We start from the raw sequence: 18,254 nt of genomic DNA, 5'->3' as shown, positions 1-18,254 counted from the left end.
CTCGGCGAACTCCCAGAGGCAAACTCCCTTCCCTGTTAGCTGCTGCCCCTGTTCACTGCTCACAGTGTTTGCTGAGAGCTCCCTTCTTATAGAGAGAGCTGCTAGCTGGTTAGGCCTGGCTCAAAGCCTTGCCTCCAGTCTAATCAGCCCTTGAAGGCTCACCTGGCAGGAAACTCCCCCACTTCACACCTTGCAAACTGCTCAGGCACACAGGCAGCTGATCAAACTGCCCTTCTCTGCAAAGTAACACAGCTGCACAGACAGACAGACATTCACCCACCAGCTCACCACACAACCTCCCAAATCCCACACTCACCCAAGCTCCTCTAGGACGCTTTGCCCAGAGGCAGACTCCCTTCCTGATATTCGACAAAGTGCCTGTGCTGGAAAGAGGGTGAGGTTCCATAGGATATGTGCGACGCTAACATTGTAACCTTGTATAAGAACAAAGGAGACAGAAACAACTGCAACAACTACCGTGGAATCTCCCTCCTAAGCATCACTGGTAAACTGTTTGCTTGCGTCATCCTTGGCAGACTCCAGAAGATTGCTGAGAGGGTGTACCCCGAATCACAGTGTGGATTCCAGGCAGAGAGGTCTACCGTTGACATGGTCTTCTCCCTAAGGCAGCTGCAGAAGTGCAGGGAGCAGAGGAAGCCACTCTACATAGCCTTCATCGACCTGACCAAGGCCTTTGACTTGGTCAGCAGGGATGGTCTGTTCAAACTGCTCCACAAGATAGGCTGTCCTCCACGGTTACTCAAGATGATCCAGTCGTTCCACGAAGACATGAGAGGAACCATCCAATATGATGGCGCATTATCAGATGCTTTCAAAATCAGGAGCGGCGTCAAACAAGGATGCGTGCTTGCTCCGACATTGTTCGGGATCTTCTTCTCACTCCTCCTGAAGCATGCCTTTGGATCTTCAACAGAGGGCATCTTGCTGCACACAAGATCTGATGGGAAACTGTTTAATCTTGCAAGGCTGAAAGCAAAGTCTAAGGTGTGGGAAGTCCTCATCAGAGACATGCTGTTCGCAGACGATGCTGCTGTCGTGTCTCACACAGAAGACCAGCTTCAAAAACTGCTGGATCAGTTCTCCAAAGCGTGCAAGGACTTTGGGCTTACCATCAGCCTAAAGAAGACAAACGTACTCAGTCAGGATGTTGCTGAATCCCCATCAATCAGCATTGACAACTATACATTAGAGGTTGTCCACGAGTTCGTTTACCTTGGGTCCACCATCACTGACACCCTGTCGTTGGACACTGAGCTAAATAGGAGGATCGGAAAAGCAGCCACAACTCTGTCCAGACTCAGCAAGAGAGTGTGGAATAACAACAAGTTGTACACTCACACCAAAATGCAAGTCTACAGAGCTTGCATCCTCAGCACCCTCCTTTATGGCAGCGAGACTTGGACCCTGTATGCCCGCCAGGAAAAGAGGCTGAACGTCTTCCACTTGCGCTGCCTCAGGCACATCCTTGGAATATCATGGAAGGACAGAGTGACCAACACCGCTGTCCTCGAGCAAGCTGGAATCCCAACCATGCACACCCTCCTCAGGCGGCATCGACTCCACTGGCTTGGCCACGTCCACAGGATGAATGATGGAAGGATTCCAAAAGACATCCTGTATGGTGAGCTAGCCTCTGGCAAGAGACTTCCTGGACGCCCCCAGTTGCGCTACAAAGATGTCTGCAAGAGAGACCTCAGAGAGGTAGACATCGAGCTGGACAACTGGGAAGAACTAGCAGACGTCCGCAGCAGATGGAGGCAGGGGTTACACAAGGGCCTTCAGGAGGGCGAGATGAGGATCAGACAGCTAGCAGAGGAGAAGCGAGCGCACAGAAAGCACACTAAGGACTTGCCAGACACCCACCACATCTGCAAGAGGTGCAGCAAGGACTGTCACTCTCGTGTGGGTCTTCATAGTCACAGTAGATGCTGTAAATGAAGTCCTCAATTGAAACTATAAAGGGCGCGATCCACAGTCTACAGAGACTGAAGGATGCCTACTCCTACTACTACATTCTGCTGTACTGTATATCTCCAGATCTGAAGAAGTGCCTCTGACTGCCTCTTTGCGATTAGCATGTTGATTTAGCTATGTAGCAAACACAGGTTGCGCTCTGATTTTCATTTTACTACTGCTCATTTACATTGGACACAGCACCATCTAGTGGGCAGTTGTTCAGATCATTGGATTTAAGATTATTTTTCACTTTGTGTGAATGATTGTAGCTTTTCCCTATGTACAGTAGGGTTGTGACATTTGCAAGGGTTCAGTGTTGAGAACCCTCGCAAATGTTGAATTTCACAAATATCATTTTACCATTGCCTACACGGTGCGAAAAATACTGTGGATAACCACGTTGATCTTGAGCCCCTAAAGATGGACAGTTCTGGCAGCAAATAGCCCCACGCAGCTTCAAAGTAAAACCTTGCAGCAAAACCGCCTTTACGTGCCCCCAGGCTCACTGCTTCTGAGCTTCTGGGCGATTCAGTTCCAGACTTGCCACCTGTGGAGATGTGAAGAGAACTAACTGCCTCCTCATGTACGCTGGGGGTTCCCTCCTCAGAGCAGGAGGGTGACTTCGAATGGGATCTGTCGCCCTCTCATGACAGCAAACCAGCCCTTGCTTTTCAGGGCTAAGAAAAGCCTGGCCCAATGCTGCGCAGGGCTCAGGAACACTTCTGGGTCTCACCTGGCACCCGCAGTCTGGTCGAGCAGGCCAAAGGAGCCTAGCTGCTGCCGCGAGACTCTAGTGAACCTTTCCTCTGCTTGATGTCTGCAGCTGCCCTGTTCAAAAATTAATTTCATCAGCCACTCGTGAGTAAGTGAATTCACAAATGTCAAATTTGTGAATGTCTCACCCTCACTGTAGTAATATTTTGCTAGCAGTTTTGTGGGAAAAGGAGGCTAGCATAGTAGTGTGTGTATTAAAACCTTTAAAAGTAATTGAGAAAAAAGTCTATGGGGGCATCTGTGCTAATTAGTGACTGAATGTCATCCCCCCCCCCACACACACTGGCAAGGTAATTTGAAATTGTACACCTCTGGAGGAGTCCCAATTGCTCCTCCATGGGCGAATTTGTCCTCATTCATGGATGAACTTACCTCATATGCAGCTCCACAGTAAGAGTGTTTTGTGTGCAAGTACACGAATGGGTTGTGGATGTGACTGAATCAACTTTATAATGTCAATAAAACAGATGGGGTGGAATGAGTTGATTCTTATGAACACTTCAATGTATTGCAAGGTCCCATAAGAGGGATAGCGTTAAGGCTTACTGGTTGGAGTATATAAGTAGGAAGCGGTATGAGAACGGTTCCCAACTCTGCCACTGATTTGCTGTTTGCCCTTGGGCAAGTCACTTTGTCTCACTTTCCCCATCTGTAAACAGTCTTTGTAATTCTTAGCACCCTCACAAAGGTATTGGGGCTTTGTTAACTTATTGTGGTTAAAGCACTCGCAGCTCCTCAGTGAAATGATATTCCTGGAGTAAGTGCAATGTATCAGTACAAAGTGGGATTTGCAGCTGTAGTGATTTGCAAAGGTTCTTTGATGTGGGGCTTCATTAGGACAGTCAAGTGCTCTGATTGTTTCCAGTTAGTCCACACTGATTGGGCCTTTACCTATATCAGGTAGCAAAATTTCTTGTCCCAAGAATATCTGTTCTGCTTATTTTATTTGCTCTGATACACACAAAGCAAACAAAAGGATTGCTGGTTTTCTAGCATTATCCTCTAAAGCAGGGGTGGGCAAAGGGGGGGGGCATGTGAAATTTTGGGGGGAAGGGAGTGCAGCATGATTGGGCCTTTCCCCCACAGCCGCTTTGCTCAGTTTATGCTGACCTCTGTGGAGTGCTGTCTACTGTTTTCTGTTGTTGTCGCCCATCCCCCCGCCCCTGAGGCAGCAGGTCGTTCTGGGTGTCTCTCCTGGGACAGGTCTTTCTGCAGGATGGTTGCTTGATTGATCACCCTCCTGTGGGGGTTGGTGGGTGAGGGGAGCGAGCAGAGGCTGAGTGTTCAGGGGAATTCTAGCAGAGCTTCCCACTGCACACAGCCTGCCCCATGCTTTGCAAAAGGCCCTGCTTGCAGCTTCCAGCAGAAGAGGCAGGGGAGCAATGGGATTAGAGAAGCAGGAAGGCTTCACACTCTATGCAGACTAGACAGCTCAGCTCCCAGGCCAGATCAGATCAGCACCTGCCAGCTGCACACTTTGTGCTCCTACCAGACAGGGCCAGCAGAAAAATTAAGTCCCCTTTCAGCACTGAGATCTCTCAAGCACTGGCTCTGGGCTCAAGTTCCGCCACGGATTTTGCTTGACAAATGCTAACTCTGTTTTATGAGTTGTGTTCAGACATAATTCCTTGAGGCACCTTGGGCGAGGCTTGCTTCAACACTTCTGAGCATTTGATACAATGAGAGAGGAGCATATTTTGTTTACAGTTACCTTGCTGCTGAGAATCCCTTACAGTAAAAAGTTACAAAATTAGCACAGTTACTATCAACCACTTTCTGTTTAGCACCAGGGTCAGAGAAATAATCCCGGGGGTCCAATCGATTAAAAAAAGAAGAGTCATAGAATTTTTGGTGGTCTCTCTTCCTTGAATGAACTAAAAATAAAAGCCAAGCTTTTCAAAAGAGAAAGTGGCATTCATAGAGCTGATTCATCCGCCATCTTACCCTTGCAGCCTCCACTGTTGCTGGTGGAGCACAGCGTATCACTTCCAGGAGACCACTGCTCACTTGCAGGGCTGTCTGAGGGGTGGGGCCCTGCTAATTGCAGGGACAAAGAGTGGGACCCGATGTAAAAAGTTTGCTCACCTCTGCTCCAAGGATCTACACTTGCTGCCACTTCGCAGCATTAAGCCTTAGTTAACTATCTTTCTTTTTTCCTAGTTCACCATTATGGTGAAGGGCTGAGTTATAGCAAGAAATAAAAAAAGACCTCCAGGAACCTGAAGGATACATATCTGAATGTGCCAGGGATTCCCAGCCCAACCAGATTCCCGTGATTTAATGGGTCTCACTTGCGGTATTGTGCCCTACCCCGGGCCTCTCATGTTTTTACCACTTTCATTTGTGTAGTGACCACCCAGCTTAAAAATTAGGAAGTAGCGGCCATTCCTGATTTGGGTGACTGGTTAATCTTCAGAGAAAGATGATAGAAACTCACTTAGTTATAGCTAAAATCCTAGACTGTTTCAGAATATGTATATTCTTATGAATTAAGACAAGAGCCTCCTGATAACCAATGAGAGCCTTGTTTAGGTTTGCATTTGCAGACAAGTATTCCTCTCATTTCTGAAGATTGTGGAGGTTTTGGTCTGGGACTTCAGGGTGCTGGACATTGCAGCTCTTCATTGAGGAATTGCTCATGTGCATTCCAAACTGGGTGAGCGCTGGTGTATGCCCAGTTGCTGGAAGCTTTTTGCCCTAGCCAGTAGCCATTGGGTCGGAGTGGCACCACCAGAGTGGCACTGATATGGTGACCAATATACACCACCCAACCCTCCCCCTGTTCAGTTCCTTCTCACCTGGCTGTCAGTTGTGGGAGCTCTCTTTTCTCTCTGTGGCTGTTAGCTGGTAGCTTTTGTTTATAGCGCAAATAATTCTTAATTAGTTGTAAATACTTCATAGTATTAAGTAAAAAAACAAAAAGCAGTCAAGTAGCACTTTAAAGACTAGCAAAACAGTTTATTAGGTAAGCTTTCATGGGACAGACCCACTTCTTCAGATAGTATTTAGTAGTTAGTGCTCAGTTACTGAGAAGCCCAGGCGGGAGTTACCATCCCTCCCCATGCTTCGGCGCCAAGGGAGGGCCTGGCTCTCTGAGTTTTAAACACTGTCCTGAATTTGGCAAGCGGATGCCCAAAAGTGATCCACACCCGACTTGTCTGCGCTGTCCGGCTGAGGGGTGTCTTGGAGATTGCTGCTCCATTTGTAAAACTTTGAAGCCCAGGACTCTAAAGGACAGAGTGCAGTGACTTAAAATCTTGCTCATGGAGGCAGCACTGCAGCCAGATATGTCCCCAGTGGAGGTTTGCAGTGGAGCCTCATCAGTACAAGCGCACGAGTGGCGTCAGCGGGTTTGGCGCTGTCTAAGGAATCTCAGCACCTAAACAGACACAGGTACCGAGCACTCCAAGGCGCCATAGGAGCCAGTCCCCAATGTCTTGAAAGAAAAAGAGGCATAATAAAGTGCCAGGACGTTCTGAAGTCATCTGCTGTGCCATGCCGTAGGCTAGAGAATGGGGCAGGTGCATCGACTCCAGCACAAGGCAGGAGCCTGCGCTCACCTGTACTGCTCTCGAAGCCAGAGGCATTAGAGTAGCACAGGGCTTACTGAAGATTACAGCGCCAGGTCCTTTGCCACCAGAGGAAAGTTGGAGCCATCACACACTGAGCGGGGAGCAACCCATACCCGTGCGTGAAGTGCTGCCCATGGTGCCTCCATCGACCCAAGGTGTCACGCAGGTGTCTTCTCTGTTGTCATCGTCATCATCTTTTCTGGTGCCAGCTCCGTTTCAGGTGCCTTACTCGGCAGCGGCGGCACAGGTGCTGGTCCAGCAAGGGGCGGTGCAGGCACTGGGACCTATGGCACCACCTTGGTCTTCTGCGTCGGAGTCAGCACCGGAATCAGACTCCTGCCTCCCCAGTTCGGCGTGGAATGGGAGCATGCGGACTTCACACCGTAGTTGTCTTGGGCACCAAAGTCGATGCTCGGATGATGAAAGGAAGCTGCCAACCCTGCAGCGGTAACGCCGTGGCCTTTTGGAACCCCTTGGGCGTTTCATAAAAAGCAGGTGCCAGCTGTGGAACTCCCGTCTAGGGCGCCGGGAGCCTCACAGGTGCCACGCTTGGCGCAGTGGACGTCGCTGGGCATCCCCGCACCAGAACAGGCACAAGATCCACCCTGCAAGTCGGAGGCTTGCTCATTGGTGCCTTTGGCGTCATTGGCTCCAACACCATTGGCACCGGCGCTGGCACTGCCTCAGCCATTATGGGTACCCTCTACATCAGCACCGGAGTCCTGGGCACCATTGTTGCTGGCACCGTAGAGCCAGGAGCTGAGCCAGGTGCCATCCATCAAGACTTGACCTCAGTGCAATCTGGCCCGGTGTCGAGTGTATTACCCTTAATGTCAGTCATCGTGCCTCAGGGACTGCAGGTGGTGCCAGGACCTCAGGTGGGGGATTTGGTCCTGCCAGTTTTGCCTCTACAAACTTACGTAGCAGGCATTTCCTCCTCTTCTTCCCCAGATGAGGCAGTGGCAGGGTGCTCGGCATCCCCGGTCCTGAAGGATGGCAGGGCCTTTCAACAGCTTTTGCGCCGGCTGGCCCAAGGCCTGGGTATTTCAGTGGAGGAGATTAGGGATGAGATGGACCTGGTAATGGACATTTTGTCCCCCTTGGGTCCTGTCACAGTGGCCCTGCCCATCATTAAAACAATTGCCAATACTGCAAAAACAGTTTGGCAAACTCCAGCCTCGGCCTTGCCCACGGCATGGAGGAACGAAAGACGTTGTTTCATCCGCTCCCAGGGCAATGAACACCTCACCCTCCCACTGACTTCTTGGTGGTTCATGTGGTGAACCGTAGGGAGAGACAGGGCTTCAAGGGACCTTCCCCTAGTTACAGAGAGGCCTAATGCCTGGACCTTTGTGGCAGAAAGGTTTATTCAGTGGGGTGTTTACAGCTGTGGATTGCTAACCAGCAGGCTCTAGTTAGAAGGTACACATACAATGCTGTCAGTTCGCTGTCGCAGTTTTCAGAGTTGGTTCCTCCTGAGGCCAAGCCAGAATTTACAGCAGTGGTGGAGGAAAACAAACTTATATCCCAGTCAGCACTGCAGGCGGCACTGGATGTGGCAGATGAGGCCACCTGGGTCATGGCCTTGGGGTAACCATGTATGGGGGGCGTGGCTGCAAGTGTCCAGCCTCCCACATGAGGTCCAACAGACCACACAGGACCTTCCCTTCGAAGGCTCTTCTTTGTTTTCAAAAAACGCCTATAAAAGATTTCACAGCCTGAAAGGTTCAAGGGTCGCTTTACGCTCATTGGGTCTTAACGCTCCATCAACCCACCTTTTCCCCTCAGCCTCCTACTAGACAGTTCCCTCAACAGCAAAGGGATACTAGGGGGAAGAGGAACTGTACTGGCAGGAGGTGCCCTGGGCAGCAGACCTGGGGCAGCGGCATCACAAACATCCGCCAGAGCCGAAAGCAGGCATTTTGATGGCGCGGTTGGGAGCAGCACACTGATTTCCAGCACTGTTCCAGCACACACCTGATTCTCCTTCTTCCTATCCCCTTTCTACTCTGCTTGGTGCAGCATAACTTCAGACCAGCGGGTCCTAAGCATAGCAGAAAGGGGATATGCCATCCAATTTTCTTCACACCCCGGGGGCAGCAGGGGACTATAGAGGAGGACCCTCGTCAGTTTTGGGGGTGAGTTTTATTCCCGATATTTATCCCAAAGTCAAAAGGGGGACTAAGGCCTATTCTGGACTTACGAGACCTGAACAAGTTTGTGAAAAAGATAAGGTTTTTTATGATATCCTTGGGTCCTATCGTCCCAGTGCTGGAACAGGGGGATTGGTTTGCTGCTCTCGGCTTACAAGGCGCCTATTTTCACATACCAATTTACCCTCCCTACAGGAGGTTTCTTCCGTTCGTGGCAGATAGGGGTCGTTATCAGTTTACAGTCCCTCCGTTCAGCCAGTCCTCTGCCCCGAGGGTCTTTACCAAATGCATGGTGGTTGTGGCAGCCTTCCTGCACAGGCGAGGGGTACAACTGTTCTTCATCGAGTGTCCCCGTGGGTGCACCACAATAGGTGTCGGGCTCTCCCGACGCTGCAGATTGGAAACTTTCCAGCAGTTTCTCCTGGATCGCGCATGCGCCGGCGCACGCCGCTCCCTTGCGCGTCCCCGGCCACGTGCGCGATCCAGTCCCTGCCAGTTCCTTCTCAACCGCCATCGGCTGCAGACGGAATCCACTCAGGCTACGGCCAGAGTCAGATTAGCTAGAGTTTTCGTGTAAATTGTTGTTTTCCTTTCCAAAAAAAAAAAAAAAAAAAGGACAAGAGGAAAAGCAAGAGAGTAAAAAAAATATATATATAGTAAAAAGACAGAGAGGAGCGGAGAAGACGCGTGGACGTGAAGGCCAGTAGGCCTCCCGCTGCTGCAGGCTGGTGTCCACGAAGGGTAAACAGGCACGAATTCAGTGCTAAGTGCCCTATTAACAGCACAAAGACTCACCGCGATGTCCTCTTCAGGCTTTAAAAAGTGTGAGTCCTGCCGCGAAGCTATGCCGGCCTCCGATGGGCATAGTGAATGCATTCGGTGCCTGGGGGAATCACACGTTACCCAAAAGTGTTCCCATTGTGCTAAGCTCACAGCCAGGGCCAGGAAAGACAGAGAAATGCAGCTGAAAATGCTCTTGTTTGATAAGGCTCTCCAGCCTGACGTGCCGGAGAGGCCTCAACCAGAGGGACCCCCTGGGCTCCATAAAAGGAAGGCAGCTTCCCTCACCCTCTCGGTGCAGAAACGGAGGAAGCTCTCTCCAGCCCGATCCCTGCTGGCGGTCTCAGCGAGCGGGACGGGCGCAGCACATAGCCCCCAGCTGCATACCCAAACAAGCGGCAGCGCAGCAGCGCACGTGGCAGAGGCTGAGCCTCCGATTACTAAACAGCCGGCATGCGCAGCACTCAGAGCGGCGGCCAGGCAAGCGCCGGAACCGGCGGCACCGCCACAGGTGGCACCGACCCCTGCGGCGCCAGCGGTGCAGGGCCAACAGGCATGGAGCCTGCAGGCACCGGAGGACGTTATCCGTGTGGCACCGCAGCTGAGCGTGCTGAGCGCGGCGCTGGCAGCGGGGCCGAGATCCCTGGCACAGGAGGGGGCGGTGCCAGCCCCGCAGGGGAGGGGAAAGGCGAGAGCAAAAACCCGGCACCGCAGCCCGTCTCCGGACAGGGCTGCAATGCTACTATCAGCCAGCCCTCCCCTTATGCTGCACACGCCACCCAGAAGATCTGGGTCTCTACCAACCTATCCAGAGCCTCCTTCTCCGTTCCTCCAACCAGCATCACCATGGCTTGGGCCACCTTCGCCCTTTCTGGGATTGGATCCCTTGGAGTACTATCACAAACCAGTTTCACCATTGTCTGAATCGTCACAGAGATCTCGCTCTCCCAGACATCGGGGGTACGCACCCCGAGAGTGGTCCAGGTCCCCATCCCCGGACCTGTGCCCGTGCTGCCATGGTCGGTCTTACCATGCTGGGCACAGACACCCCAGGCATACACCTAGGGGCAGGTTCCCCCCGGCCGTCCAACACCCCCGCTGACACTCTCGGCCGGGGATGGAAACACAGCTGTCTCAAGGGGAGTTAATTTTGGAACCCCGAGACTTTCCTTCGCAAGCCTCTAGCGAGCGGGTGTACCATCGGCCGCAAGAACCTGAAAGTTCGAGGGAGGTTGACCGTAGTGGTTCCTCCTCGTCCTCCCCTGAAGAGGCTACGGCCCCCGGGGACGTTGCTCCCCCAGACGACCTCAAACAGTTTCAGGAGCTGTTTAAAAGGGTGGCTTTCACGCAAGGCATCCAAACAGCAGAGGTACAGGAGAAACATCACAAACTCCTGAAAAATTTGAGACCCCCGGCTTCATCCAAAATCGCTATCCCGCTCGACGAAGCCATCATGGAGTCAGCCACCACCATATGGCAGACCCCGGCCTCCGCTCCACCTATAAACAAGAGAGCAGATAAGAAACACTTCGTCCCGGCGAAGGGCATGGAGTTCCTCTTTAGTCACCCACAACCAAACTCACTGGTGGTAGAATCGTCACAGCAGAGATCAAAGACTTCCCAGTACAAATCGGGGGGTTCAAACAAAGATGCCAAGAAGCTAGAGCTGTTTGGCAGAAAGGTATATTCCTCCTTCACCCTGTTATTGAGAATGGCAAATTATGCAGCACATCTAGCGAACCATAGTTTTGACAATTACTCCAGGCTTACTTCTCTCATGGATTCACTTCTGGAAGATAAGAAGCCAGTGCTAAAGGCGATTGTGCAAGAGGGCTACGCGGCTTCGAGGACGGGAGTCCAGATCGCCCTGGACGTGGCAGACATGGCGGCATGCTCAACGGCTACAGCAGTGGTCATGCATAGAGAATCCTGGCTCCAGACATCGGGTATCCCGAGGGATCTGCAGGCGAAGACTGTTGATCTTCCCTTTGACACGCAGAAGTTGTTTGCAGACTCAACCGACTCGGTCCTCCACTCCAGTGAGGACTCCAGGGCTACACTTAGAACCCTGGGTATTTATACCCCTCCATATAGGAAGAAAAAGTATTACCCTCAGCAAAGACGATACCCGTACCAACCACAGCGTGCTCAGTACCAACGGGGCTACGACCAAGGGCGACATCAACAGGAGCAACAGTATAGAACTCCCAGGCGACGTTCTCAACAAAGCCGCGCATCCTCTGGGCAGGCCCAAAGGCAACAAGTTTGACGGGCAGATCGAGGACTGCACTATCACTACCATCGTGCAATGCCATTCCCAGCTAATGTTCCATCATCGCCTCCGACCGTTCCACCCCCAATGGCAAAAGGTCACCGCTGACAAAGGGGTACTGGAGATCATAGCCACGGGTTACGCGATCCCCTTCCAGTCGCTCCCCCAGCCGAAAACTCCTCCCAGGCCCCACCTCAGGGACGCTTCCCACGAGGCGAGACTCAAACAGGAGGTGGACCATCTTATGTTCGTAGGGGCGGTGGAAAGAGTGCCGGAGCAATTTCAGGGGAAAGGTTTTTATTCACGCTACTTCCTTACAGAGAAGAAAACAGGAGGCTGAAGGCCCATCTTAGATCTTCGGGGCCTCAACCGGTACTTGCGCAAACAGCGTTTTCGGATGATCACAGTCGCCTCTATACTCACGGCAAAGAGCACTTCCAGTACAAGGTTCTTCCGTTCGGCCTCTCCTCGGCCCCCAGAGTCTTTACCAAAACCCTGGCAGTGGTGTCAGCCTACCTGCACAGACAGTGGGTATTTATATTCCCATACCTGGACGACTGCCTATTGCAAGGGGCCTCGAAGGCAGAGGTCCTACGCATGATACGCGTAACAGCAGACACGTTTTCTTCGCTGGGCCTGGTCATCAACCTCGCGAAGTCAAAGGCCGACCCCACACAAGACATAGAGTTTATAGGGGCACATATAAACTCTATTACAGCAAGGGTCTATCTACCCGACGCCCGCTTTCGCGCCATCAGTTCACTGGTGCAAGTCATTACATACAGCCCCACGGTGCCGGTCTTAACATGCTTGCAGCTGCTAAGCCACATGGCGGCGGTGACGTTTGTGGTGCAGAACGCCAGATTACATATGCGCAGCCTGCAACATTGGCTGGCGAGCGTCCACAAGCCGGCATCCCACACTGTCCGCAGGGTGGTGTCACCCATGACAGAGGTGCGCAGATCCCTGCAGTGGTGGGTAAACCCCAAGAACCTGCTAACAGGGGTACCCTTTCACCAACCACAAATCTCTATTTTTCTTACTACCGACGCTTCCCACATAGGATGGGGAGCACACATCGGCGACAAGGTGACGCAAGGACTATGGTCTCCTGCGGAACAGTCACTGCATATAAACATACTGGAGCTCAGAGCAGTGTTCAACACCTGCAAACACTTTCGAGACCACATACAGGGCAAAGTAGTCCCCCGTCCCAGTCCTGTCCTGGAGCAGTACTGGGGGACGCATGGCTCAGCTCCCTAGAAAGCACATGTACGGAGGGAGTACAACAAGTCCTGGAGAGTAGCCGAAGGACCTCCACCAGGAAGACCTACAAGCAGAAATGGACTCGTTCACTGCATGGTGTTCTGCCAAGCAGCTAGCTCCCCTTGACGTTCCTATACCTGTAATACTAGAATACTTATTGGACCTCAAGAGGGGCGGGCTTTCCCTATCCTCACTAAACGTCCACCTCACCGCTATATCTGCTTTTCAGCATGAAGAGGAGGGGCCCACGGTATTTGCCCATCCTATTGTTACCAGCTTCCTGAAGGGGCTGGTAAACCTGTACCCCCCTCGGAAACCGCTTCCACCATCGTGGAACTTGGACCTGGTGCTCAGCGCGCTAACGGGCCCACCATTTGTACCCTTAGCCACGGTTCCCCTACATCTCCTTACGATAAAAACAACCTTCCTCCTTGCAATTATGTCAGCTCGCAGGGTGAGTGAGCTCGCAGCAGTTATGGCAACGCTGCCCTGCACAGTATTCTCAAAGTAGGCGGTAACTTTACGGCTGCACCCAGCCTCTGTTCCGAAAGTTTCTTCAGAGTTCCACCTTAACGAACCCATAGTTTTACCTTCGTTTTACCTGAAGCCTCACAGCTCCAGCAAGGAGGCACGCCTACATCTCCTGGACGTGAGGAGGGCGTTGGCCTTCTACATAGACAGAACTAAGTCCTTCCGGAAAACGGACAGACTTCTAGTCTCTCTCGCTCCCAGGTCAAAAGGAGAGGGTCTATGTTCACAGAGAATCTCGAAGCACATTGTGTCCTGTATAAAAATGTGCTACGAACTTTGAAAGACTCCTTTGCTGGCCCCGCCTAGGACTCACTCCACCAGGGCGATGGCGGTGTCAACAGCCTTTTTCAAGGGCATCGCGTTAAAAGACATCTGTAGAGCGGCGACCTGGTCATTCTATGACACCTTCGCCAAGCATTATGCCCTACATCGGGTATTCCAAGAGGATACGCACCTCTCGACAGCTGTCCTTTCGGGGGCAAGCTGCACATAAACCGATTACCCACCTCCTTACTTGGGTTACTGCTGGGTAGTCACCTATTGTGGAGCACCCACAGGGACACTCGATGAAGAAAGAGAAGTTACTCACCATAGTAACGATGGTTCTTCAAGATGTGTCCCTGTGGGTGCTCCACCACCTGCCCATCCTCCCTGCTTCGGATCTCTGTTTAGTGTTTTTCAGGAGCATCCGAGGCGGTTGGTCAAGGAACTGGCAGGGACCGGATCGCGCACGTGGCCGGGGACGCGTAAGGGAGCGGCGCGCGCCGGCGCATGCGCGATCCAGGAGAAACTGCTGGAAAGTTTCCGACCTGCGGCGCCGGGCAAGCCCGACACTTATTGTGGAGCACCCACGGGGACACATCTCGAAGAACCATCGTTACTACGGTGAGTAACTTCTCTTTCCCATACCTGGATGATTGGTAGGTCAAGGGGTGCTCACAGAACCAAGTGCATCAGCTTGTGCAGCTCGTTGGCCAAATGTTTGTAAATCTCAGCCTCCTGGTCAACAAGGCAAAGTCAGCTTTGGTTCCCACTCAGACAAAGGAGTCCTTGGGAGCCCTCTTGGACACGGTGCGCGCCAGGGTCTTCTTGCCAGACAGTAGGTTTTGGGCCATGATGCCAGGTGCTGCATGAGGTGGCTGGGTCACATGGCAGCATGTTTGTAGTCCAGCACGCCAGGCTCTGCGAGGTGTTTCAGGGCAGCGTAGCAAGACATTGCGAGTCAGTGAGCACAGACAATATGACAACAATGTACTATACAAACAAACAGAGATGCATAGTCCTCTCCCCTGTGTCATGAGGCTTTCACGCTCTGGGAGTTATGCATTCAACATCAGATCCTTCTGCAGGCCCATTGCCTTCCAGGAGTCCACAACTTGCTAGCAGACCATCTCTTAATTGTTTAGCTCCTGAAGCAAGGAGGTGGACTCAACAGACCTATTTGCCTAAGCAGCAAACATGTGGCTCCTGACATACTGCATGTCATAACTATGTTCAGCCAGGCTACTTTACACAATAAATTCTGTGATCAGGGTCCTGTTGTGCATAGGATCCAGCCCCAGGGGTAATTCTTGGTGCCATATTCCAGTCTGTCAGGCAAGTTTCTATCTGTCTTCCTGCCAAAGGTGGTGTCACAGTTCTATAACAATGAGACCATTGTCCTGATGTTCTTCTTCCCAAAGCCTCACAAAAATTCAGAGAAGTGGGGGCTTCACTCACTGGACATTAAGCGGGTCCTCGTCTTTTATATTGAGAAGACTAAATCCACTCAACTCTTTATAGCACTAGTGGAAAGGATAAGTGGCAGCTCAGAGGTTCTTATCCTGTATAGCTGCCTGTATTTCTGCTTGCCATGAGCCATCCTAATCGCTCACTCGACAAGAGCCCAGGCTTTGTCCATAGTATTCCTCACACAGGTTCCAGTCCAAGATATTGGCGGGGCCTCAGCCTGGTCACTGATACAGACCTTCACATCTCACAGCATCATTGCCGACCAGGCCTGGGATGATGCCAGTTTCAAGAGAGCATTTATGCTGTCAGCATGTCCATGAGCTCCAAACCCAGCTTCTGGGTGCAGCTTGTGAGTCACCTCACATGGAATGGACATGAGCCAGTGTGAGGAGAAGTAAAAATGGTTATTAACCTTTCCATAATTGTGTTATGCTTTAAATGAAGCACATGAGATCTTTTATAGGGAAGAAGGCAGTACGCTGCATTTATTGAGAATGTAACAGTTGCATATGCTTTTCAGTCACACACCCCAGGCACACAGTCCCGTCAAACGATGTTATAGTTACCAGTCCAGAGCCTGGGTCAATCTAGTGGCCAGCTAGACTGATCACAGAGGGGGAGCAGGGCCTTATCAGTCATGATCCGATGCTCTCCTGGAGTTGGTGGCAAGGCGAACCCAAAGTCCCATGGCAAAGCACCCTGCTTTTATAATCCTTTCCTCTGTTGGGGTTTGCTACGTCAGTCTGTGACTGGTGTGTTATCTTTCTGATACCAATCATTCTCAAAACATCTCCGAAAGACTCATCCTGTAATCAATTGTCTTTAGGGGTGCCTGCTCCACGCTTTAGAGTTGTCAATCTGCCAATACAATCACTTCTTGACTGGGGGTATGCACTGATGGTCCTCCTCTGACACCATTAAGTCTGTCTTCACTCACGCTTCGCCCCTCCTTCCTTGGCCATCTGGCTCTGGGGTTAACCTTCACACCTTTATCTCAATACAGACATACCACTTTCACATGTAAACAATTCTTACAAGTACTCTCAGGGCGCATCTACACTAGCCGACTACTTCAAAGTAGCTGGCACAACGTCGAAATATCACGCGTCGCGTCTACATACACCGTGCGCTACTTCGACGTTGAAATCAACGTTAGGCGGCGAGACATCGAAATCGCTATTCCTATCCAAAAATGGGAATAGCGCCCTACTTCGACGTTCAGTGTCGAAGTAGGGCGTGTGTAGACGATCCTCGTCCCGCTACGTCGAAATAGCGGGGTCCTCCATGGCGGCCATCAGCTGAGGGGTTGAGAGACCCTCGGTCCAGTCCCTGTGGGGCTCTATGGTCTCTGCGTGCAGCAGCCCTTAGCCCAGGGCTTCTGGCGGCTGCTGCTGCAGCTGGGGTTCCATGCTGCGTGCATGGGGTCTGCAACCGGTTGTCAGCTCTGTGGATCTCGTGCTGTGCAGGCCAAGTGTGTCTGGGAGGGGCCCTTTAAGGGAACGGCTTGGGGCTTTGCTGGCCCCTTATTTCGACGGGGAGCACTTGTGCGTGTGGACGTTCCACATTTCCTTCCGGGGCAGCTCCTTTTGATGTTCTCTGTGTCTACTTCAATATTGAACGTCGATGGCACCAGCCCTGGAGGACACGTAGATGATACGCATTGAAGTAGCCTATTTCGATGTTCTTATGTCGAAATAGGCTACTTCAACGCAGTGTGCTAGTGTAGATGTAGCCTCAGATAAAAGCAGAGTAAAAGGCATTGTAAATCAAACAATTAAGACTTCAGCCTTCGACATCACCCTAGAATCTTATTAACACAGACATAATACCAAAACTCTGTCTCTTTACCTACTAAACTCCAAAACAGAGGCATACATTCAATTAAAGAACTTAATCAGTAAAATCAATAAATGTCACGTGTTAATATGTTACCTTACATTGCTAAGCCTAAAATTCAAAGTTTAAAGAGAATAAAAAAGAATAAATTTTTCAACTCCAATAACTGTTCTGTGAGGCATGTTGCTCTTGTCCATTCCACAGTCCACTCTCCTTCCCTTCTGGTGAAGCAAACAGCAAGACGGAACTGAGAGGGCGTGTGGCCGACAGCACCCTTTGTGTTAGCGTCTGAGCACGCAACTCCAAAGTGTGCTAGAGCTGACCCAATGGATGCTACTGAGGGAAAAATCTCCAGCAAAGGTGTACACACACCTAAGCTGGAATGGACATGAACATCACCTTAAAGGATAAAAATTACGGAAGGGTTAGTAACCAGTTTTTATGAAATCAAATGAAAGCCATTTGTAAAATAAAGGTGCTTAGGCTGCAGGTTTCTGAAGCGGCACCTTTGAAGGTGCATTGTGCCCTTTCCCTCCTGCAGCAAATGTTTTGAAAGTAGTAACTTAGAAAATATAACTTCTGAAGAAGGAAACAAAACAAAATCAATATGTTTTTCTTTTACTGTGCAGCCTTCTCTTGGAGTCAGGAAGCCAACTAAAGCCTTGCTCTACGTGATACTGAGTCCTGTGGGTCCATATTTCGCAAGCGGAAGCTTTAATCCAATATCCTTATGGGCAGATCCCAAATATGTAAGAGCCTGGAAAGGAGGAACGGGGGACTGCAAACTGGGCATGTAAGAGAGCCTGTTCATGCATTAATTACATAGCTCAAAGGTTGGATTATTTTTTTCTTTCAGTAAAATTCTGACTATGATGCTGTATTGTTAAATATAGCTCTATAGAGCAAATGAATAATTGTAACAAAGACATTTAGAAAAAAGAGGTATCCAATATATAGTCCAGAGGCACTACTGAGTGCTGTACTGCCAATCTGTTCACCTTGCATAGATAGATTTGGTAGTCCATAATGCACTACATGGAACTGTGGTGCCATCTCTTCATAATTCCAGCTGCTAAGTAGAATAAAAATAAAGATAAATTAAATATTTTTTTCCAGTTTTGTTTCTCCGTGTAAGCAGTTGCTGCTGTTCTGACTATCAGAAAAGGTAGCAGTAGGGGTTCATGAGACAATTTCTGTGTTAAGTTGCCACACTATGAAAAGTTTTGAGAATGAGGTCAAACATTTGGAATAAGGGCTGTTGCCAAGAGACAGGGGCTAAGAGAAACTTGTGCCCTGTCTTATTGGGGTTTGGGGGAGAAAATGGACATTTCATCCATCTTAGTAATCATTGAAAGTCAACAT

At 50.7% G+C, this 18,254-nt stretch overlaps 1 protein-coding gene across 2 annotated transcripts in view; it reads left to right on the top strand.

The window, feature by feature from the left end:
- The window catches only part of BCAT1 (branched chain amino acid transaminase 1), a 113,239-nt gene that overhangs the window by 68,629 nt on the left and 26,356 nt on the right, over positions 1-18,254 (top strand). For both annotated transcript variants that reach the window (XM_075004852.1, XM_075004861.1), the window contains one exon: positions 17,522-17,685. In XM_075004852.1, the coding sequence (XP_074860953.1) occupies positions 17,522-17,685 (164 nt within the window). The remainder of the gene's footprint in view (positions 1-17,521; positions 17,686-18,254) is intronic.

This window comes from Carettochelys insculpta, chromosome 1 (assembly GCF_033958435.1).
Source record: "Carettochelys insculpta isolate YL-2023 chromosome 1, ASM3395843v1, whole genome shotgun sequence".
Classification (NCBI taxonomy): domain Eukaryota; kingdom Metazoa; phylum Chordata; order Testudines; family Carettochelyidae; genus Carettochelys; species Carettochelys insculpta.
Note: the sequence above shows the minus strand (reverse complement) of the source record. Positions and strands in the feature narration are given on the sequence as shown.